This window comes from Phyllobates terribilis, unplaced genomic scaffold, assembly GCF_046119375.1.
Source record: "Phyllobates terribilis strain yellow unplaced genomic scaffold, ASM4611937v1 Scaffold_5__5_contigs__length_657084704, whole genome shotgun sequence".
NCBI lineage: Eukaryota > Metazoa > Chordata > Amphibia > Anura > Dendrobatidae > Phyllobates > Phyllobates terribilis.
The window spans coordinates 413,616,805-413,641,748 of record NW_027362765.1 but is presented as its reverse complement, the minus strand read 5'-3'; the positions used below and the strand labels follow the sequence as shown (position 1 = coordinate 413,641,748).

Here is a 24,944-nt window from a genome sequence, read left to right as displayed (position 1 = left end):
AGTTCCGTTTCATCTCTTTAGCATTTAGTTTCGCATAATCAACAACAAATCCGGATATAACGATCTCAGAAACCGCCGGAGACGTCGTTCAAGGTTATTTTTTTTTTCGTTTATTTAAAATAAAACTTCGGGGAGAGTTTCTAATTCCGAAGGAGGCTTGGAACGCAAAATACGGCATTATTTCCGGGATGACCGCTCGCGAGACCTGGTGTCCCGCTGGTTTAGCTCTCGCGAGGTTAGGGCTGTGTTTTTGAAGGGTGCAAATGGCTGGAGTTCAGTGTCGTAGCGCCCAGGTGAGAAGGACAAGGAGTGAGCGCTGTCACTGGTGGCTGGATTCTCCATCTATATGAGAACACATCATGAGGGTGGACATTCGCTACACTGGAGGGGGGAAAGGTTTGTCAAAATTTGGTGCACACATTTCTGCAGTTGCCATAGCAACCTATCAGATTACTGAACTCTGGTTGCTATGGGTGACTTCTCAGATTTTTTTTCTCTTTGCACCAGTTTTGGTAAATTTCAAGCCGCAACTTTTTTTTTTTTTACGTCTGGGTTTTGCTTTGGAAATATTCCAAATCAAATCTGCAGGGAAGTTCGCATGAGAAATATTTTATCCTTGGGTTTACAGGCAACAAATCTGCGCTAAAATCCGCCACAAATCTGCACGCAACAAAAGCTAAAATGTTGTCTCTTATTTTGATGGAGACTTGTGGGCGGATTCATGAAGATCTGCAGCAGATAATATGCGCATGTGTCTGTACACCCGACTGTGGCAGTGTTTGTCGTCCCGAGACTGGTGAAGTCTGGAGGGCAGGAGATTGAGATAGCAGAGGGAGGAAGGGATGCTGAGCATACTGTTACATCCACTGCAGCTCTGGTGCATGTGATCGAAGTCGCAAATGTGGACAAATTCTAAGGATGAGCAGATAGCCATGATGCTTGCCATTCTTTATTCTATCGCAATAAAAAAAACATGTGGACAAGGATCTGATCCTGGTGATGTGCATAGGAGGTGGATGTGCAATACCCGGCCGTCGCCACCATATAGTCGACGCAACTGAGCTGTGCGGCTCCGCAACTGAGCTGTGCGGCTTCGCAACTGAGCTGATCTAGCTGACACAGGGAATAGTTGATCGGCAGGGATGCCAGGTGTTGCACGCCTATCGTTCGGACATTGATGGCCTATTCTAAGGATAGGCCATCAATGTTAAAGTCGTGGACAACCTCTTTAAGCATGATTGCAACATGGCATTTGGAGGAGATTGCCGACCTCAGCACCCAGCGAACACAAGCAAGTGCCTATGGTCACCGCACCTGTGGGAGATCAACCATACACGTGCTGCATGCAGCTGTGCACTCAGAATGTATGGGGTAGGCTCTAAAACGAAAACAGATTTAGGGCTCTTTCACACGTCCGTGTTTCGAGTACATGTGGTTTCCGTTTCCACACGCACCGGAGACACTGACACACATGGACTCATTCAAATGAATGGGTCTGTGCACATGTCAGTGTGTTTCCACGAACCGTGTGTCTGTGGGCAAAACACGCTGACATGTCCTTTTTTTACCCGCAGCACGGGCCATAAAACGTCCCTCACACGTGCACACGGATGACATCCGTGTGACATGTACCGGCGCCTGAGAATCAGCTGTACAGTTCGCTCTGTTCCCAAGCGCTGGGTACTGCAGGCATCTCTCCTCATTGTCCCCTGCTTGCGCTGTGATCAGCATGAGCAGGGGACAACTTTGAGAGTAGTATTTTGCTACCGCTGTGTCCAAAACCTGTAAAAATAAGAATAAAATAAAACAAATCCTTATACTCACTGTGATGATACAGCCTATAATCTTAATTAGCCAGCCAATTAGATTTGTTAATGCAAGACAAATACACTATTGTGTTTAAATTGACTTGTATATGTTTGTGTATTTCTAAAGGACAGACCAGTATTTGTATAACCCTGATTGCTGTCTCCTCTTGGTTCAGTGAACAATGTTGTTTGTTACTATGCTAATTACATATTATACTAGGTCAGCTGAATGTTTATTTACAATAGCCCCTGTGATACCAACTATGTAAATAGATTAGCTCAAACAATGATAGCTGACCCCTGTGAGCAATGCCCTACCTAAACCCTTACCTGTGAATGTGTACTTGCACAGACAACTGTAACTATTGTTAAGGGACATGTGCTTCTGTAGCAGTCAGACTTGAAGCAGAATCAAGGAGCATCAGAAAGACTTTACAAGGAGAACAAGAGACATCCTTCAGGACAGTAGATGGATTGCATGGCAGATCCATCCAAAGAGACACAGATTTGGATTCTACATGATTCTAGCCTAGTGTATCGGCCCTGACTGGAAAGATACGGATCTGCTCCACTGACCAACAGAGAGATCATGGATACTTTTGGGGTGACCAGGTTGGGATTATGAAGTCATCTGGCCCCATGCATATGTTGTTTTGAGGTTGCCAGGAGGGACCCACCAGTCGCCTGGAACCCATGGAGACATTTGGAGAAGGCAGATTGGGAACCACCGGTCATGTGGCCCCATGGAAACTCTCGGAGAGGCCAGGGTGGGACCCTCGGGTCTCCTGGTCTTGTAACTCGATGGACTGCTAGCTTCCTAAGCTTTCTGCTATCTCCTCTCTGTGGGGGCCCGCTAAAAGTGGGGGGCAACTGGTTGGGGTGGTCGGTCCTGGAAGTCTCCGAAGTCGCAGCTGTTCTATCCAGGCGGGCGGAAAAGGAGGGGTGAGACTGTGTAATGTTGTACCATCTTGGGTATTTGCTGGGACTGTTCTATGTGTTTATTATCCGCTTTGTGGTTCAATAAAGTGTTGCCACGCTGTGTTACCCGCATCCTGTGTTGTGTGAGTGGCGTTACACCCACAAAAGACCCCGGGTCTTCAAATTCACCTGTCCTAAGTCCCCCGCTGTAATCCATCTGACCGCTCACGCAGAGGAGCCGGGGAGAATGACTCACTGTAGCGAGCGGGCCCCTGACCAGCACTGAGCTCACTGAGTGATGGACGCCTCTCGGTTGCCACACATAACATACATACGGACACATGGATATCTCTGGTACTGTTTTTTCCAGTACCGGAAATATCTGGACGTGTGAAAGAGCCCATATACAGAATGTGCCATATGCCAGAATATCCAGAGTCTGGCTGCTGCTATGGGAGAGTCTGACTTGCGACAGGTTATCCTCTTTGGCCATGGCCCCACTATCAGTATTTGGTCAGTATTCGGTCAGTATTTTTTCTCAGGAGTGGGTGATAAATGCAGAATTGGTGACTTGTTTCTATTATACCTTTTCTCTGTTCCTCACCTGGTTTTGGCTATCAGAGAAAAGGTATAATAGAAACAAGTCACCAATTCTGTATTTATCACCCACTCCTGGTTTTGGCTCCCACTACTGAGAAAAAATACTGACCAAATACTGATGGTGGGGCCGTGGCCTCAGATGCATTTAAAAGGCTGGAATTGGGGGAAAAATGCCTTCCAACACCCATTCTGAAACATGATTGCTGGCTGCCAGTGACGTTATGACAATGACATTTTTACCACCGTGGACTTCTGTCAATAGCTAGGTATTATAAAAGATGGATAAACCAAAATAAATGTTAAAAAAAATTCTATGTTTCTAAAAAGATTAATAAAAGTTAATCACTCCTCCTATAGTGTTGAGCGAACGTGCTTGGATAAGGCGTTATCCGAGCACGTTCGAGTCTTAACCGAGTATCTTCTGCGTCTCGTCAAATATGTTTGTATCGCCGCGGCTGTTAGACAGCCTCAAAACATGCAGAGATTGCCTAACAAGCAAGGAATCCCTCTGTATGTGTTGCGGCTGTCTAAAAGGATTGAGACATGCAGCAGTGGCAACGCGAACATGTTTTACAAGAACTCCAAAGACACTCTGTTAGCAACACTACACATCTATTCTCAGAATGCAAATAAAATGGTTTGGTATTACCGCCTGTATAACTGTTCATCTGGTAAGAAGTCCTGAATAAACACATATACGAAATATGTATATTAAACACTTTTAACTGAGCGCTGAAATACATAAAGAATATATTTTTTGTTTTGGTAATTTCTCTAAAAAATAAATAAATAAAAAAAAATGAAAGTTCGGTGTGCCCCAAAATGGCATTGATAAAAACTGCAGTTCACACTGCAAAAAAAAAAAAAGAACAAGTCCTGATAGAATTCTATCAGCTAAAAAAGAAAAAAAAGTTATAGCTCTTGGAGGGGGAGGAGGAAAATTGGAAAGTGAAGAGGAACATCAAGGGCGCATATAACTTTGAAGTTGGCTCTGTGTTGGGCCTTCAAGCACGTTTTGCGAATATTTTAATGCTGCATTTTATATAATCTGTGTGGAAAGGAAATCACTGCAAACGGTGTCTACAACTCAATAACAGAAGGGGGTCCGGGAAGACCCTAGAACTGTACCCGTTCTGTTTTCAGGTGGTTTTGACACTTTGTACTGATGTTTTTGTTCTTGTTTTAGTTATTGGGCAGAGGATTGCGTTCCTGTCTGGTTACATCCAAGAAACTCCATTGTCGCTTAAAGTCTTCTAAAGCCGATGTTTTGGCTGCAGAACCCAAGGAAGGAGCCATGTTTGCTCCACTGGAGACGTTCACAGAAGAGGAGGGCATGCTGCGAGACATGGGTAAATTTGGGAAAAACACTCCTCTCCCTTTGCCCCTTTATCATCACAGAGCTGCAAGATTCAAAAAATGGAACATATGAATATAGGCCATGTTCACATGCAGCGTTTTTACTGCAGCCAAAACCTGCTCTCTTGACAGTAAAAATAGCAGCATTCAAAACGCCATTTTTCGTGCTGTTTTTAGAGTGCGGATTACACGTGTGCTTTGTCTACAGTACACCTTTAATAAAGTTAGTATTATTCACCAGAAAATGTTGAATGGTTTGCTGTGTTTTTTGCAGTGTTTTTTCACTTTCTCACTGCTTTCTGTGGGTGAAAAAAAGCGCTGCAAAAACACTGAAAGAATTGACTCACTGCAGATATCAAAATCGCAGCAATTCTCAAATTTAATCGGAAAAAAAACAAGCATGTGCATGAGATTTCTGAAATTTCAGGTTTTGCTGGCGCTGTATAAAGCCGCTTTTAATTTCCATTAAAAAAATGGAGAAGAAAAACTGCTGCGTGTGAACGTAGCCTTATAGTGCATCAGGTGCACCTTTCACCAGCTTTCTTATTGCTGTCGTACCTGCTGGTGATACTCCAGTGTCTCTTCTAAGCTTTTTTTTATTTCTACTCAGTACGAAAATTTGCCCAGGACCGGATCGGACCACTTGTAAAAGCCATGGACGCTGAATCAAAAATGGACAATTCAGTCATTCAAGGAATGTTTGAGCTCGGGGTTGGTATTTTAACTGTTAGCTAAAAGTTTACCCCCTACATCCATAGCCAAGAGGAAGTGTGTTTAGGCAAGTTGTAAGTATAGCCGACACTAGACACCTCCACGGGCGACACATTGGTTGTTCATCGAAATTCAACTTACCTGATGGGGGGTGAATCAGTCTCCTGCATTTTAAGTAAAGGGACCTTTCCTCTGTCCCTCATATTTGTCAGACGGTCACTTTCGCTGTCCAGCTCTCACCTCTATAATAAACTATGTTTTGTGATTTGCTTTGTGTTAACCTTTAACCTCTCCCCTCTTTTTCAGCTGATGGGTATAGAGGTGGATCCCAAGTATGGTGGTACAGGAGCATCTTTTTTCTCCTCGATTCTTGTGATTGAAGAGTTAGCCAAGGTGGACCCATCCGTGTCCGTGCTCTGTGACATCCAGAATACCCTCATCACCTCCTTGCTCCAGGGATTAGGTACAGAAGAACAGAAAGAGACGTACCTGCCCAGGCTGTGCAAAGACACGGTGAGGAATGGAGGTCCAATAATACCTATAAGGACTTTATAAGTATAGGCTTCCTAAACAGATACGTCCGTTCACAATGGCAGTGCCAATGAACTACAAATCCCCTATTCCTAAAATACACATGCTAATATATAACTGCATTTAAAATGATGTCCACCTTTGCTACCATTCTTTTTATTTCACCATTAAAAAATAGAAATAGTTGTTTAATTTATGTCTTTCCATGGTTTTATACTAGAAGTAAGTCAGATCCGGCAGTCATCCTACACGTATGCCACCCTATAACCTACAGACAGTAGGAGAAGGAGCAGATCAAAGGGGATAACTTATGACTGAAGGATCAGACTACACAGGTTGTTTTTTTTGCGGTCTGTAACCATGGAGACACATACCATTATATAGGAGCTGTAGACTATTTTTATTTTGTATGTACTGATGTCGTTCATAGTCTATAAGAGGTTATGTCCATCTTATAAAGTAATGACATAACACATGGATATGACATGACTTTATGATTTGTAGGGGGAAGACCTCTTGTACTCGCACTCATCTAGACAATGAAGGGGATGCAGTGCTGGTCCCATGCTGAGCCAACTTCTATGTTGAGACCATATAGTGGGGTTCTCCTGCGGCCGGCCCTATTCACTTGAATGTGGCTGTGAAGGGATGCAGCACTAAACCGGCACTGTGACACCCTTCATTCTCAGTATTAGTCTCGGACCCCCACCAGTCATAAATCGACAGCATATTGGATGGGCAGCTGAGCTGCAATACCGGGCACCATGTGAATGCAGCACAAATACCTTTTACCCCATGACGGTGACGTTAATGTTTGATCCTTCCATTCAGGTGGGAAGCTTCTGTCTGTCGGAGGCCGGGGCTGGCAGCGACGCTTTCTCCCTGAAAACCACAGCTCAGAAGCACAAGGATTATTACGTGATCAACGGCTCCAAGATGTGGATCAGTAACTCTGAACAAGCGGGGGTCTTCCTTGTGATGGCAAACGCAGATGTGTCCGCTGTAGGTTCTGCTCCTCTGTGCTGAGACATCTTCATTTCTGTTGGTTTGTTTCTGTTTATCAGCATCAAGATTCTACTTTTATGACAGTTTGCCTTTAACTACTTGTCATTAGCGGTCTTTAACCCCCTTCACGACCTATGATGTACATTTATGTCATCAACCCTGTCCCTGCCTTTGATGCGGGCTCACACGCTGAGCCTGCATTTGATGGCTGATGTAATCAGCCATCAGATGCCTTTAACAGCCGTGGATGAATCCAAAATACACCCGCAGCTGTTAACCAGTTAAAAACTGCTGTCAATCACTGACCTCAGTACTTAACATGTGCAGACCGGAAGCGCGTCATTGATCCTGCCTATCAGTGCGCCCGTCACGTGATCGCAGGGCGCAGATGAGTTGTCATGACAGTCAGGGGTCTGCTGAAGACCCCCGTGAGTCATCACGATCCTCCTGTGAACGCCAGCCTATGGCCAATGTTCATAGGAGATCGTGATTTCTTCTATACATAGCACTGCTATGTATAGCAGAAGCGATCGAATGATCGCAGCTTGAAGTCTCCTAAGGGGACTATTAAATACAGTAAAAAGTGAACAAAAAAAGTTTTAAAAAATATTAAAAAAATAAAACACAAAATCACCCCCCTTTTGCCCCATTAAGAATAAAACAAAAAAATAAATAAATACAAAATACACATTTGGCATCGCTGCATTCAGATATGTCTGATCTGTCAAAATATAAAATAAATTAATCTGATCTGTAAACGGCGTAAAGAGAAAAAAAAAATCAAAACCCCAGAATTATGTTTGTTTTGGTCGCTGCAGAATTGCAGTAAAATGCAAGAAGCGGTGAACAAAACATTGTATCTACCCCAAAATGGTATCAATAAAAACGTCAGCTCAAGATGCAAAAAATAATCCCGATCCCGACTCCCAATCCCGAAAAATGAGAACTTTACGAGTCTCGGAAAATGGTGACAAAAGCAAAAAAAAAATTGGACAAATTTCAGAATTTTTTTTTTTTTTTTACCACTTAAATTGAAAAATAAACTATACACTTTTGGTATCTGTTTACTCTTACTGACCTGGGGAAACATATTGTCAGGTCAATTTTACTATATATTGAACATGGTAAATAAAATAAAAATAAAAAACATTGTGGAATTACAATTTTTTTGCAATTTCACCAGACTTGGAATTTTTTTCCACTTTTCCAGTACACTATGCAGCAGAATGAATGGTGTCATTCAAAAGTACAACTCATTCCCCAAAAAACAAGCCCTCCTACGGCTATGTGAACGTAAAAATGAAAAGTTTATGGCTTTTGGAAGAAGGGGAGGAAAAAACGGAAAATCGCCCAGGAGTTTTCCCGAGAATGAAAGTTATCCGCTGTTGGATGTAGGATAGTGAATAACTTATCATTCACTATGGGATTGCTGCAATCTGTAGTGCGGGGCTTGGTACAGGTCGAGCTTGTGTAATTCTGCTCCATTCATTGTCTAAGGGACTGCTGGAGATAGTGGAGCCCGGTACCGAGCCGCCTCCAGCAGGGCCATAGACAGTGAGTTCCTGTCCAGTGACTTCTGCTTGTAAATAGGTGTACTGGACTTCTGTCAGTATATTCATATGGTGTTGTCTCATTGTGACAACGTTTCTAAGGTTGAACTTGCGATCAGGTGATTGTTGCAGATCCTTCATAAACATTGCCAATCTACTTTTATAACTACAACTGTCGTTTAAATAAATGGTTGTCTGTAATACATGTAAAGACCAGGCCCGCAGCTCTCTGATCCGGAGTCTAAAGGAACACCCTAATGATTTACACCCTATATCACACCATCATCCCCAAATTTGACATATGGATATGAGATGTCACAATGAGAGGACACTTCCTGCTCGCATTTTATTGAAAAGTCTCTGATATCTTTGTACAAAAAAAAATTGTTAGAGACCATCCAATGGTGGTGCAATCAGTAAAGGGGTTTTCCACTTCAATTATACTGAAGATATATGATCAATATTAGTGTTGAGCCACCCCCGTAGTGTTCGGGTTCGGTTCGGTTCGTCGAACACCGGGATGTTCGAGGAACTGTTCGTCGAACACCTTAGAACACCGTCGAACACCGTTAAAACCAATGGCAGGCAAACAAAAACACATAGGAACACATAGAAAACACCTTCAAAGGTGTCCAAAAGCTGACAAACTGCTCAGAAGACGCTTTCTTTAAAAAAGCCGGCCGGCAATTCAGCAGCGGCATACACCGGTACCCGACAATTTAGACATGAAGGAATAGAGCATCACACATAGATTAGATAGATAGAAACATGTCAGTCACATATATATGAAGTACAGTGACAGTGTTGCTTACTGTAATTGTCATTTACTGCAAAGGATTTATTAAAAAAAATAATAGTGTTTTCATGCACCGTCTCTTTAAGAAAGCCGGCCGGCAATTCAGCATCTGTACCCGACAATTTATAACAGACAGAATAGAGCTTCACACATAGATTAGATAGATAGAAACATGTCAGTCACATATATAATAAGTACAGTAATAGTGTTGGTTACTGTACTTGTCATTTAGTATTAAAATAAAGGATTTATTATTAAAAAAAATTGGCGTGGGATTCCCCGTAATTTTAGTCTCTAGCGGAGGTTAAGCAGACGGCTGGGGCAGATGTTTGAAGCCTGGGAAGGGGGTAATACCCACGGAGCTTCCCAGGCTACTAATATCAGCCCCCAGCTGAATACCTAGCCTTTACTAGCTATTAAAATGGAGGACCCCCCAAAAAAATGACGTGGGGTCCCCCCTAATTTAATAGCTAGCAAAGGCTAGGCAGACAGCTGGGGGCTGATATTAATAGCCCAGGAAGGGAGCCATGAATATTGGCCCCCTCCCAGGCTAGAAACACCAGCCGTCAGCCGCCCCAGAAATGGCGCATCCATAGGATGCGCCAATTCTGGCACTTAGCCTCGCTCTTCCACGCTGCCCTGGTGCGGTGGCAGGGGGTAATAGGGTTGGGGTTGATGTCAGCTTATAATGCCAGCTGACATCAAGCCCAGGTTAGTAATGGTGAGGCGTCTATAAGACACCCCCATTACTAACCCCATAGTCAAAGTTAAAAAAAAAAAACACAAACACCCAGAATAAAGTCCTTTAATTGAAATAAAGACACAATTCTTTATTGTTCTAAATTAAACCATACTTACCATCACGCCCATTCCAGCTGAAGCCAACGATCTCCTGCAATAAAAGAAAAATAATAAAGCAACATCATCCTTACCTTTCCATGGCTCCCAGGACAGCTCCAGCTCTGCTACATCGAGATGACAGGCTGGACCGCAGCAGAACGCTGCCATCCAGCCTGTCATCCCGCGGACACTGAGAAGCGCAGGCATGCTTGCGCTCCTCAGTGTCTGACTGTGACGGCATCCAGATGAGCCGACAATGAACTCGGCTCACCTCATGTACGTCACTGACAGCGTGGGAAAATTCTCCTGCACTCAGCGCTTCAGCGTGAGAATTTTCCCACGCTGTCAGTGACGTGCATGAGGTGCGCCGAGTTCATTGGACATGACTTCGGCTCATCTGGATGCCGTCACAGCCAGACACTGAGTAGCGCAAGCAAGCCTGCGCTTCTCAGTGTCTGCGGGATGACAGGCTGGATGGCAGCGTTCTGCTGCGGTCCAGCCTGTTATCTCGATGTAGCAGAGCTGAAGCTGTCGTGGGAACCATGGAAAGGTAAGGATGAGGTTGCTTTATTATTTTTCTTTTATTGCAGGAGATCGTTGGCTTCAGCTGGAATGGGCGTGATGGTAAGTATGGTTTAATTTAGAACAATAAAGAATTGTGTGTTTATTTCAATTAAAGGACTTTTTTCTGGGTGTTGTGTTTTTTTTAAATACTTTACTAGAAATTCATGGTGGTCATGTCTAATATTGGCGTGACCCCATGAATTTCGGGCTTAGGGCCAGCTGATAATGCCAAGCTGGCCTTAACCCCTTTATTACCCAGTGAGCCACCGCACCAGGGCCCTGGATGAGTTGGGTACAGCGCCAGAAGATGGCGCTTCTATGAACGCGCCATTTTCCGGGGCGGCTGCGGACTGCAATTTGCAGCGGGTGGGGCCCAGAAAGCTTGGGCCTCCCTGCGCTGCAGATTCCAGCCCCCAGCTGCCTAGTTGTACCTGGCTGGACACAAAAATAGGGCGTAGCTCCACGCATTTTTTTTTTAGATTCATGAAATTCATGGAATAATTTAAAAAAAATTGACGTGGGGCTTCGCACTATATTTGTGTCCAGCCAGGTACAGCAGGCAGGAACGGGCTGCCCCCAACCACCAGCTGCCTATTTGTACCTGGTTGGACACAACAATATAGGGAAGCCCTTTTTTTCTTAATTATTCCATGAATTTCATGAAATAATTTTAAAAAAAAATGCGTGGGGCTTCGCCCTATTTTTGTGCCCAGCCAGGTACAACTAGGCAGCTGGGAGCTGGAATCCGCAGCGCAGGAAGGCCCAAGCTTTCTGGGCCCCACCCGCTGCAAATTGCAGTCCGCAGCCGCCCCAGAAAATGGCGCGTTCATAGAAGCGCCATCTTCTGGCGCTGTACCCAACTCATCCAGGGCCCTGGTGCGGTGGCTCACTGGGTAATAAAGGGGTTAAGGCCAGCTTGGCATTATCAGCTGGCCCTAAGCCCGAAATTGATGGGGTCACGCCAATATTAGACATGACCACCATGAATTTCTAGTAAAGTATTTAAAAAAAACACAACACCCAGAATAAAGTCCTTTAATTGAAATAAACACACAATTCTTTATTGTTCTAAATTAAACCATACTTACCATCACGCCCATTCCAGCTGAAGCCAATGTCTTCTGCAATAAAAGTAAAATAATAAACCAACATCATCCTTACCTTTCCATGGTTCCCACGACAGCTTCAGCTCTGCTACATCGAGATGACAGGCTGGACCGCAGCAGAAAGCTGCCATCCAGCCTGTCATCCCGCGGACACTGAGAAGCGCAGGCTTTCTTGCGCTCTGCAGTGTCTGGCTGTGACGGCATAAAGATGAGACAAGTTCATGTCCAATGAACTCGGCTCACCTCATGCACGTCACTGACAGCGTGGGAGAATTCTCCTGCACTCAGCACTTCAGCGTGAGAATTCTCCCACGCTGTCAGTGACGTACATGAGGTCAGCTGAGTTCATTGGACATGAATGAGCTCACCTCATGCACGTCACTGACAGCGTGGGAAAATTCTCACGCTGAAGCGCTGAGTGCAGGAGAATTTTCCCACGCTGTCAGTGACGTGCATGAGGTGAGCTCATTCATGTCCAATGATCTCAGCTGACCTCATGTACGTCACTGACAGCGTGGGAGAATTCTCACGCTGAAGTGCTGAGTGCAGGAGAATTCTCCCACGCTGTCAGTGACGTGCATGAGGTGCGCCGAGTTCATTGGACATGACCTCGGCTCATCTGGATGCCGTCACAGCCAGACACTGCAGAGCGCAAGAATGCCTGCGCTTCTCAGTGTCTGCGGGATGACAGGCTGGATGGCGGCGTTCTGCTGCGGTCCAGCCTGTTTTCTCGATGTAGCAGAGCTGAAGCTGTCGTGGGAACCATGGAAAGGTAAGGATGATGTTGCTTTATTATTTTTCTTTTATTGCAGGAGATCGTTGGCTTCAGCTGGAATGGGCGTGACGGTAAGTATGGTTTAATTTAGAACAATAAAGGAATGTGTCTTTATTTCAATTAAAGGACTTTATTCTGGGTGTTTGTGTTTTCTTTTAACTTTGACTATGGGGTTAGTAATGGGGGTGTCTTATAGACGCCTCTCCATTACTAACCTGGGCTTGATGTCAGCTGGCATTATAAGCTGACATCAACCCCAACCCTATTACCCCACTGCCACCGCTACAGGGCAGTGGGAAGAGCGAGGCTAAGTGCCAGAATTGGCGCATTCTAAGGATGCGCCATTTCTGGGGCGGCTGACGGCTGGTGTTTCTAGCCTGGGAGGGGGCCAATATTCATGGCACCCTTCCTGGGCTATTAATATCAGCCCCCAGCTGTCTGCCTAGCCTTTGCTAGCTATTAAAATAGGGGGGACCCCACGTCATTTTTTTGGGGGGTCCCCCATTTTAATAGCTAGTAAAGGCTAGGTATTCCGCTGGGGGCTGATATTAGTAGCCTGGGAAGCTCCGTGGGTATTACCCCCTTCCCAGGCTTCAAACATCTGCCCCAGCAGTCTGCTTAACCTCCGCTAGAGACTAAAATTAAGGGGAACCCCACGCCAATTTTTTTTTAAATAAATCCTTTATTTTAACACTAAATGACAAGTACAGTAAGCAACACTGTCACTGTACTTATTATAAATGTGACTGACATGTTTCTATCTATCTAATCTATGTGTGATTCTCTATTCCTTCTATTCTAAATTGTCGGGTACAGATGCTGAATTGCCGGCCGGCTTTTTTAAAGAGACGGTGCATGAAAACACTATTATTTTTTTTTAATAAATCCTTTACACTAAATGACAAGTACAGTAAGCAACACTGTCACTGTACTTCATATATATGTGACTGACATGTTTCTATCTACCTAATCTATGTGTGATTCTCTGTTTCTTCTATTCTAAATTGTTGGGTACAGATGCTGAATTGCCGGCCGGCTTTTTTAAAGAGACGGTGCATGAAAACACTATTATTTTTTTTAATAAATCCTTTACACTAAATGACAAGTACAGTAATCAACACTGTCACTGTACTTCATATATATGTGACTGACATGTTTCTATCTATCTAATCTATGTGTGAAGCTCTATTCTGTCTGTTATAAATTGTCGGGTACCGCTGCTGAATTGCCGGCCGGCTTTTTTAAAGAGACGGTGCATGAAAACACTATTATTTTTTTTTGATAAAGCCTTTACACTAAATGACAAGTACAGTAAGCAACACTGTCACTGTACTTCATATATATGTGACTGACATGTTTCTATCTATCTAATCTATGTGTGAAGCTCTATTCTTTCTGTTCTAAATTGTCGGGTACCGGTGTATGCCGCTGATGAATTGCCGGCTTTTCATGTTTCACTGTGAGCACTGTTCCCATCGATTTGGGCAATCACTGTAATGCCACAACCACCATGGCTGTGGCATTACAGTGAGTGGCAGACAATCCCTGCATGATTGGTGCTCTAAATAGCGCCAGACATGCAGGACACGCTTTTGGTGCACGAACAGTTATCGAACATAACCTCGAACAGCCGAATTTTTTGCAAATCGTTCGGGTTCGTCGAACAACTCGAACACCGCCCAAAACAGCTCGAATTTGAGATTGGCGAACAGTTCTAGTCGAACACCGCTCATCTCTAATCAATATCAGATCGGTGGGGGTCCGGCACCTGGCATCCTTGTAATCAGCTGTTTGCAGCTTTCGGGGGTAAACGGTGTAAGGAGTGGAAGAGCGCAGCCGTCTCACTGTCCATGTCCGCTCCCGGGTCCTGCAGATCAGCTGCTAATCAAATGAATAGTTGAACCGCCACAGATCTGACAGTGATGACCTATCCCTAAGAGATCATTCTAGTGGAAAGCCCCCTTAATAATCATCTTTACGTCCATGATTGAAACGTTCATTGGGTAAAACAGTCGGATTCTTTCCTCCATCATTGGGCCAGTTGGAGGAGGTGAAGGGTAACCGCGCAGTCAGGACACCTTACAGCCATACATATGGATACCGCTCTGGATTGATGACTTTCCGTTTTTTTATATATATGTCAGGGATACCGAGGAATCACCTGCTTCATTGTTCCAAAGGAAACGGAAGGATTCCATGTCGGAAAAAAGGAAGATAAACTAGGACTCAGAGCGTCCTCAACATGTGTGCTGACTTTCGACAATGTTAAGGTATGAGTGTGCAAAGGAGAAATGCTTTGTGATTAAAATATTAAGATGGACATTTTATTATACTTACACCACCAATCCCATCTGTCTAGTTCAGGGGACAGCAACCTGTAGTAATACTGCTCTTGTGGAACTACAGCTCCCAGCCAGACATGCTGGTAGTTGTAGTTTCTCAACAGTTAGAATGGCGCAGGTCGCTGGTTTTATTGGGTTTTTTTTTTTCACCTTCATAGTGACAAAACATATCATGACCATGATGGCCAAGCTCTGTGTTCGTAGTGATTTTTCTTGGCCGCTGCAGTCTAGCGATGTGTTGTCACAATGAACGTTACATGATCAGACGACCTTGCAGTTTGCAAAGTATAAAAATCCCTATTAATTCAGAGTTTAGTGGAAGGAGATAACCAGAGAAACACTGGCGATTTAAAGCGTGGATGAACTTGTTTGATTTCCCTGATTTCTAGTCCATCTCCTTTTTTTTTTAATTTTTGTTTTCAGGTCCCAGAAAGCAACGTGCTCGGCAAACTAGGACATGGCTACAAATACGCCATAGGAATGCTGAACGAAGGCCGGATTGGAATTGCAGCCCAGGTGATGGCGGCTGGAATACGTCCACTTCTCTTAGCTGCTAAAATGACTTCTATCTGTGGAGTCAGTCGTTGCAGATTTGGTGTGAATTTTGCAAATAAAAACTGCACCAAACAAACACTGAAAACAAAGAAATCCGTTCATTAAGGCCTTTTCCGGCCTGATGATGAACGGTAACTTTTTTTTCTTTCAGTTTTGCCTCTCCATCTCTCAGCCATAACTTTTTTTTTTTTTACCTACATGGTTGCATGAGGCTTTGTGCATTTTTTTAGCACTGTTTTGATAAAAACCCAAGACTTAGAGCCATAAATTTATGGCACTTGATCTTTATCAAATTAATCTGTGTTTTCATCACTTCAAAATGCAGCAGGAATGTAATGTGTGAAATTTGCCGATAAATCTCCATGTTAGTGTATGCAGACTTTGCTGGAATTTTCGGTCAATGCACCATATGCCATATGATATTGATGCCCTATGCTTAGAATAGGTCATCAATATCATAACGGTGGGGGTCCGATACCCTACACCCCCACCAATTAACTGTTGTTACCTCCTGGGTGGCCATACGTCATGAATATCTTATGTCCGAACAACCCCTTTAAGGAGGGGGCCAGACACAGCTTTCCCTTCCTGCAATAAAATATATATTTTTGTTGTTTCAAAATTATATTATTTGTAACAATATCTCATTGATTTTTAGATGGTGGGCCTGGCACAGGGCTGCTTTGATAACACAATCCCATACACCAAACAAAGGATCCAATTTGGAAAGAGAATATTCGACTTTCAGGTTTGTGCCCGTCTTTATTACTTTACGTTCTATATGTTACCATTAGTTTTTAATATACAAGCCATTAATATGTCCTGCCTCTGCATCTTGCATCAATACAATGGAGATTTTTTGGATTGACTATCAGGTCTGTAAAACAGCAGAAATGCTCCGACCTGACATCTGAGTTTAATAATTAGAAGATTAAAGGGGCTGTCCAGTTCTATGACATTGGCCATCTATTATTAAAGCCTGACACCCACACTGATCAGCTGTTTGCAGGTGCTGCGTGTTCACACGTGTAGGGGGTCTGCACTTTTCGGTATAGTGATCTTTCTCAGCTCCGGCAGCTCGGTGGTATTCACTTCAGCAGGAGCTGCTCTGCAGAATCAGAAGATTGTCACTATACAGCGTGCAGAGCCGCGCCGTCCCTGCTCTGCACACGGCTGTGGGATCTGCTAACAACGAGTGTCAGACCCAACCAATCTGGTATCGATGACTCATTCTAATAAGTGATCAGTACTATAGTCATGTACGACCCTTTCACTTGTTCAGACCGTTGTGGCTTTTATTTCCTAGGTTTTGTTTTTTTGTTTTTTTTTTATGAAGCCAATTTTATTGTACAAAAGCTGTAACTGCCATCAGTCGTTGTACAATTCACAATCTTTACTCCTTTCCAGCCGGTATGTATACCACAGCGCCAATTTTTTCCCAGCAGTTACATACACCATAGGACTATTTCAAGGGGATGTCTTGGCATTTAGTTACAACATTGCACAGAGTTGGTACCTTCTGAAATCAGAAATGTCCTTTATTGGTTCAGCTTTCCCCACTGTAGTGCTGCACCTATACAGCAAGATATCCAGGCATAAGGGAACATCGCACCGAGTAATGACCAAACTGACCTTTAAGCCTCATTCACACATAAAGGTTTTTTTCTGGTGTGTGGACCAATTTTTGTCAGTGTGCTGGCCCTTATTTTCTTCAGAGATTGGTCAAAGTGACTATTTATTTATCTAGAGTACTTTATATTTTACCATCAGTGATTTTCTCGAATATCAAAACCACTTTTGACCATAAGGGTCCCTCCCGTGCATGGAAGCCCCCCAGACAGGACGACGGCAAACAGATAATCCAGCATCCAAGGAGCGCTTCATTCAGACCTTAATAAAATCCACATTGAGCCTGTGCGTAGAGTCTTGCCGTTTCGGATGCTGGATTATCTGCTTTTCAGTAACGGACGTACGGTCTGCAAGTGAAGCACGGACACGTGTGTAGCCCCCATAGACTACAATGGGTACACGTTGTTGGTGAAAAACCGACGTCTGAATGAGTCCTTAAAGGTTTGTTGGGAGGAATCTGACGTAAAAATAGGGGTATGCGCAAACCTCATATAGATGATTGGATATAAACCTATACCCCTGCCATGTACTATTACGACATCTCCACTTTCTTCTGCTCCATACAGGGTATGCAGCACCAGATCTCACACGTGGCCACCCAGCTGGAAGCCGCCCGACTACTCACTTATAACGCAGCCAGACTAAAGGAGTCTGGAAGACCTTTCAAGAAGGAGGCATGCATGGCAAAATACTTTGCATCGGAGGTAATCACAATCTTCTGATTTATTGTTCCGTTTCCAAATACTTTCCCTTTTCCTTCCGACTTTCTGTCGGACTTTGGACCTAGTGCAGAACAGATTAGGAATTCTTCCTAGTAAATTGTTTTACTACTTTTCTATATGGAGAAATATTTCTAGTTTATGGGAATTCTGGAAACATCAGAGCAAATTACCCCACTACACTGCTATATGATTAGAGATAAAGGGGTCGTAGCTTGAACCTTGGGGTCATGCACCATCTCCTCAGGCCCTGCAGGAGGCGCTACATAGGGGGCATCAGCCTTGCCTAGATTATTCCTTTTATAATATCAATATCGTCTTTAAATGAATCCTATTTTATCACCAACAGGTGGCGCTACAGGAATGGAAGTCAGATATTACTCTGCTTGCTAACATTGGGGGCTACGTTTTCCCACCCAAAATAATTAGCTGGAAAAATGGATATAAGAAATAGTTATAAAAATTGTAAAAAAAAAAATCTGAATAGGTCGTTTGACTAATTTACATATTAACATCCACATGGCCTGATTAATCATTGCCATAGGCCTCATGCATATGACTGGATTATGGATCTGCTTGGAAGATGCCATACTAGGGCACTCAGAGGTGTATGGGACTATTACTGGACCTTTATGTCCCATAAGATGCCACATTACGGATGTATTCTCCTCTAGTATTGTGACTAGGAGGATAGCCTGTACATGGCACCTGATGTAGCATTGTAAAGTGCCCGGGACAGCTTGTGTCCCAATATGGCCTCCAGGCCACTTTCATTAGGCCTAATGCCTCCCATAGGTCTTCATGGGACCCCAGGCCATTCACAGCATTATACACTGTGTGCAGAATTATTAGGCAAATGAGTATTTTGATCACATGATACTTTTTATACATGTTGTCCTACTCCAAGCTGCATAGGCTTTAGAGCCAACTACCAATTAAGTAAATCTGGTGATGTGCATCTCTGTAATGAGGAGGGGTGTTGACTAATGACATCAACACCCTATATAAGGTGTGCTTAATTATTAGGCAACTTCCGTTCCTTTGGCAAAATGGGTCAGAAGAGAGATTTGACGGGCTCTGAAAAGTCCAAAATTGTGAGATGTCTTGCCGAGGGATGCGGCAGTCTTGAAATTTCCAAACTTTTGAAGCGTGATCACCGAACAATCAAGCGTTTCATGTCAAATAGCCAACAGGGTCGCAAGAAGCGTGTTGGCCAAAAAAGGCGCAAAATAACTGCCCATGAATTGAGAAAAATCAAGCGTGAAGCTGCCAAGATGCCATTCGCCACCAGTTTTGCCATATTTCAGAGCTGCAACGTTACTGGAGTATCAAAAAGCACAAGGTGTGCGATACTCAGGGACATGGCCAAAGTAAGGAAGGCTGAAAAACGACCACCTTTGAATAAGAAACATAAGATAAAACGTCAAGAATGGGCCAAGAAATATCTTAAGACTGATTTTTCAAAGGTTTTATGGACTGATGAAATGAGAGTGACTCTTGATGGGCCAGATGGATGGGCCAGAGGCTGGATCAGTAAAGGGCAGAGAGCGCCACTCTGACTCAGACGCCAGCAAGGTGGAGGTGGGGTACTGGTATGGGCTGGTATCATCAAAGATGAACTTGTGGGACCTTTTCGGGTTGAGGATGGAGTGAAGCTCAACTCCCAGACCTACTGCCAGTTTCTGGAAGACAACTTCTTCAAGCAGTGGTACAGGAAGAAGTCGGTATCGTTAAAAAAAAAAAAAACATGATTTTCATGCAGGACAATGCTCCATCACATGCATCCAACTACTCTACAGCGTGGCTGGCCAGTAAAGGTCTAAAAGAAGAAAAAATAATGACATGGCCCCCTTGTTCACCTGATCTGAACCCCATAGAGAACCTGTGGTCCATCATAAAATGTGAGATCTACAGGGAGGGAAAACAGTACACCTCTCGGAACAGTGTCTGGGAGGCTGTGGTGGCTGCTGCACGCAATGTTGATCGAAAACAGATCATGCAACTGACAGAATCTATGGATGGAAGGCTGTTGAGTGTCATCATAAAGAAAGGTGGCTATATTCATCACTAATTTTTTGGGGGTTTTTGTTTTTGCATGTCAGAAATGTTTATTTCTAAATTTTATGCACGGATATTGGTTTACCTGGTGAAAATAAACAAGTGAGATGGGATTATATTTGGTTTTTATTAAGTTGCCTAATAATTCTGCACAGTAATAGTTACCTGCACAAACAGATATCCTCCTAAGATAGCCAAATCTAAAAAAAACCCACTCCAACTTCCAAAAATATAAAGCTTGGATATTTGAGTCTTTTGGGTTGATTGAGAACATAGTTGTTGATCAATAATAAAAATAATCCTCTAAAATACAACTTGCCTAATAATTCTGCACACAGTGTACAGTCATTCACTAAACATAGCAGTAGGATCGTTATAATCAGAGAGTCTGTTTGCTGACAGTTCCCATGTACCTTACTATAAAGCCATAGACTGTCACTTTAAATCTTTTATTTTATGCTATCTATAACTTTTTATGTTTTTGTCTACACAAGCAACTTATAAATCAGAAAAATAATTCTCCATGCTTTTTTTTGTCTCTTAAGTTGGCTGGACTGACAACCAGTAAATGTTTGGAGTGGATGGGAGGTGTCGGATTTACCAAGGATTATCCTATTGAAAAATATTACAGGGATGCAAAGATAGGTAAGACGACTCACAATATGTACGTGCAGTGAGATGTATTTGGAGTAGCAGTATGTGTGTCCCCCTTTTCTTCCCCAGTCTTCACAAAACCTTTAACCCCCTTCACGAAATTTGATGTTAATTTACGTCATGGCGATCATGCGGGAACAAGAGCTGTACACACACATTTGCCACCGGGAGCTCAATGCAAGTTATAGCTGAGCACCGGCTGTCATGGCCAGGAGTGGTGCCCTCACCGCCTCGGGCCAGTTAACCTCCCTAAATGCTGCGATCGCTTCCTCTCCCTTCAGATCAGCGCCGCCGCGACGTCATCGACCGATCATTGCTATGGCAACCCAACGTTGTCATGATGACCTCGAGGTTAGCCAGCTATGGCAAGCCTGTTAGACCATGCTCAGAGCATGGTCTAAGAGGCTTCTGTCACTGCAGCATTGACCAGTGTAATGCATTGCAATGCTGGTGTAAAAGTAAGAAAATTAAAAAAAATTTAACATTTATCTTTAAAAAGTCTTAAAAGAAATAAACAAAAAAAAGAAAAATATTAAACCAATAAATAGGTATATTTATGTAAAAAAAACGAACTAAAAAAACAATACACATTTGGCATAGCCGCGTCCGGAACAACCCAACCTATAAAACTGTCACACTATTTAACTCCTTCAGTGAACAAAAAAAACTTTTTTCATCATGTTGCCAAAAACAAGTGGAGCGCGATCAAAAAGTCAACTGTACATAAAAGTAGTATAGCTTAAAACGTCATCTTGTCCCACAAAAAAACAAGCCGCCATCTGCGGAAAAATAAATTACAGCTCTCAGAATAAAGCAATGCAAAAATAATTATTTTTTCTATAAAACAGTTTTTATTGTGTAAAAGCAACAAAACATAAAAAAAAAAATGTAATTGTACTGACTCCAAGAATAAAGCTGCCTTATCAATTTTACCACAAGTGGAACGGCATAAAATATTTAAAAAAAAAAAACAGTTCCTGAATTGCTGTTTTTTGTTCATTCTGCTTCCCAAAAATTGGAATAGAAAGCGATCAAAAAATGTCACTTGCCCAAAAATGGTACCAATAAAAAACATCAACTCGTCCCGCAAAACAACAAGCCATTATATGACTCTTGGCTGAAATATGGAAAAATTATAGCTCTCAAAATATGGCGATGCAAAAACTAGTTTTTACAATAAAAAGCGTGTCTTTGTGTGTGACCGCTGCCAAACATAAAAACCCGGTATAAATCTGGTATCTCAGTGTGATTACAGACACGAAGAATAAAGTCGCCTAATCACTTATACCGCACGAGGAACGGCGTAAAAAATAACTAAAACCAATTCTTCACCTACTGTTGATTTGTTCATTCTGCCTCCCAAATATCGCAGTAAGGCTCGGCTCATATTTATTCTGCGCTGAGCCCTTGCATCGGGGTTTCCGTGTACATCTCTGAAATACATGATTCAGACGGAACCCCCGGCGGAAGATTCCCTGTAATGAGGCACCGTGGACGCCGCCTGGCCTGTGATCCGCCGTGACCGTCTTTTTAGGCGTGCAAAAAAGTGCCGTCAGCCACAGTTTTGTGCACTTCTGAAAAGAAGGACAACGTTGAACAGAGGCCAGACGGAGTGCAGAGTAACTGCTGCCTCATTATGGTGAATGGATCCCTCGAGGGTTTCATCTGAATCAAGTCATTCAGAGATTTAGATGGAAACCCCGATATTAGTGCTCAGTGTAGAGCACAGGATAAATGTGATCCGTTGAAGCGCTCCAGAGTTATTACCACATCAAGTGACACTGGTCAGAATTGTAAAATTTGGACTGGGTATGAAAGTGAAAACAGGCTCTGGGATGAAGGGGTTAAAGAGTATCTATCCCAAGTCTTTATAATTAATGAAAGAGTGAGTAGTCCCAGACTGGTGATTTTTTTTTTTTGTGTTCTTCTCCAATATGTGCAGTACACTCCCTCGTGCCCTCTTAAAGATAGAACTTCTGGGTTGTGGGATCACAGCACACACAGCAGGATCTGACAACCATCCACAACCCCTCTCGCAGTGGAAGCTCGAGATCTCGCTGATTATCGCAGGACCTCTCTCTTTGCTGTAACCGAGCGCTGCCATATCTTTCACTAAGCAGTGACCGAACGGTAAAATCATTGGAGCGGTTTGTGTTCGGTCGCCACTTAGTGAACGATGCGGCAGCACTGGTTGAGTACAACGAGCGAGAGCTTGCGCTTTGATTGCGAGAGGGGCTGTAATCCCACAACCTGGAAGTTCAGCGCCAATTGTTCTCAAAAGTTCGGGTCGCCTTACGGCGTGTTCTGCGCACTTAGGACAATAAGTTATATTCACAAAAATTCCCAGTCTGGAGCTGCCCACTCTTTCATTAAATAAAAATGGCAAACTGGTGATGGATATTCTTTAAAAGTAGCAAGAGTTTCTCCTTATCACTTACAATTGTATATGTTATTTTTTCTGTTTTTTTGTACCTTTTAGGCCCTGTTATTGTCACATTAGGTCTTTCCACCAGGCAGATATGTTGACTGTATTACCCGACTTCTCAGCATGAAAAATAGATCCAGCACTGGAATTGCTGATGAAAAATGTCTTCTTTCTTAGTAAATTTCCTTATACACAGGCAGCCTAAAAACACACTTTTTTAATTGATGCTTGATGTATGGAGAATACGCTCTAATCAATGCATTTCAGATTCATCCGAAACGTGTTGATTAGAACAGATTGACTTCCAAATGCGTTGACTAGAACGTGTTCTCCATTCACTATACATCCATAATGTGCGTTTTTATGGTGGCTGTTTTTGTGATATGGTATAGGCATACTGTGTGTATGTGATCCATAGATTTCTATGGTAAAAAGCGTATACTGCGTGGTATATATTTTAGTGCTGAAATTGCCTGCATAGAAAAGCTTAGTTGTCTGTACTTATCTATACGGAAAAAAAAAAGTTAAAGCAATGTATTCCAGGTACACTTTTTTTTGGCCTCCACCTGATGAACGTAACCGTTTGGACGTGTTTTGCATGCACACAGAGTGTTTGCTCCTAACAGGATGTGAACAGAGGCTAACCCTTTATTGCATACCTTGTACGAGGAAGCCTTTTGTATATCTCTTTCTTAGCTGTAATATTAGTTAATGGTGCTCTGTGTTATCCAGGTACGATATACGAGGGAACCTCCAACATTCAACTCAGCACAATTGCCAAGTTCATCGATCAGGAGTACTGAAGAGCAGCGACCCAGCATCACGTCTGTCCTCATCACCTAAGAGGAGATACCGGGTTCTCAACCATGAATTTCCACAACTGTATCAATGCAGAATCATCGTCAACCAACACCCCTGATCACTGCCGCTACCTCATCGATTCATTTATTCTTCTCTGAGTTATTGGTAGATAGATAATCCAGTTACTGGTGGGCATCTCACGCAAAGATATCTGCATTTACTCCATGTAAAGATTTGGGTCAAGTTGGAGGATTTTTTTTTTTTCAAATGCAGAATATGACCTGCCGTCCTCCTTCCTGATTTATTATTTTTCCTTGTCAAAAAGCCTATGGCACAAAGTAACTTTTGAAACTGTTATTTTAAGGTTTGGACATTTAAAAATATAAAAGTCCCATTTGGCGCACATGAACATCCTAGGAAGGGCGGTCCTCCGTATGAGCCGCCAGAGCAGAGAGCCGATCTCTTTGGTCACAAGGGACAGCTTCCATTTACAAAACGATTGTCTTCTTGTATAAGGACGCTAAATAAAAAAGAAAGAAATTGTTTGTTTGTCATTGTGCATAGATTCTGTCAAGTTTGTTTTAAATCTACAGATCAAACCTAAAGTTATGTTTTTCTGGTTCCCTTCCATTTTCTGGGGACCAAATGTGGCAGTGTGGTTTTGATCGCCCGATCTGCGCTGAGGGGTGGAGCAATATAAGCCACGTCTCCTGAATGAACAGCAGGAGCTAAGCTAGAGGTTACTAGTGTTTATTTATTGTACTATCCCTTTAAACCGGATCAAATGACTGTTTAGTGGTGGCTATAAAGTCTGTATCTGTAAATAAATTATTGTGGTGAATCTTACAAATGTGACAAGATTGCTGTTGGATTCTTTCCAAAAATCTGAGAAGTTGGGGTTATCACTAAAAGCTCTTGAGATGAGTCTTGGTGAGAACACGGCAGCACTTGTTACAACTGGTAGCGCTTTCTTGTAATATTTTATTTTTTTGTCTTTTTGTTCCGTATAGAAAAGTTCAAATAAATAGTTCTGCTTAGATTTGGAAAGCCCTTTCACAAACAGGGGAACCCGCACATTGTCCTGTTACATTCACTGGGCTGAAGAAGACGGGAATGCAGCCAGTTGCCCAAGGGATGTGACTTGGTATATAACCATCTACTTACAGAAGGATAAGCAATCCATATTATATTATGGTGGTCG

At 43.0% G+C, this 24,944-nt stretch overlaps 1 protein-coding gene across 1 annotated transcript; it reads left to right on the top strand.

The window, feature by feature from the left end:
• Positions 1-154: 154 nt before the first annotated feature.
• ACADSB (acyl-CoA dehydrogenase short/branched chain) lies at positions 155-24,601 on the top strand. Its single transcript, XM_073685144.1, has 11 exons — positions 155-293; positions 4,513-4,675; positions 5,293-5,393; positions 5,700-5,906; positions 6,756-6,926; positions 14,705-14,830; positions 15,326-15,418; positions 16,116-16,205; positions 17,653-17,790; positions 20,409-20,508; positions 23,675-24,601. Exons 1-11 carry the CDS (start codon positions 264-266, stop codon positions 23,743-23,745), a joined length of 1,290 nt encoding a protein of 429 aa, XP_073541245.1. The 5' UTR covers positions 155-263; the 3' UTR covers positions 23,746-24,601.
• Positions 24,602-24,944: the final 343 nt, after the last annotated feature.

Excerpts from the sequence above, each read along its gene's own strand:
- ACADSB (XM_073685144.1), top strand. The coding sequence starts at position 264 with ATGGCTGGAGTTCAGTGTCGTAGCGCCCAG. Across the intron at positions 14,831-15,325 it reads TGACTTTCGACAATGTTAAG|GTCCCAGAAAGCAACGTGCT; the intron begins GTATGAGTGTGC and ends TTTTGTTTTCAG. Across the intron at positions 20,509-23,674 it reads TTACAGGGATGCAAAGATAG|GTACGATATACGAGGGAACC; the intron begins GTAAGACGACTC and ends TGTGTTATCCAG.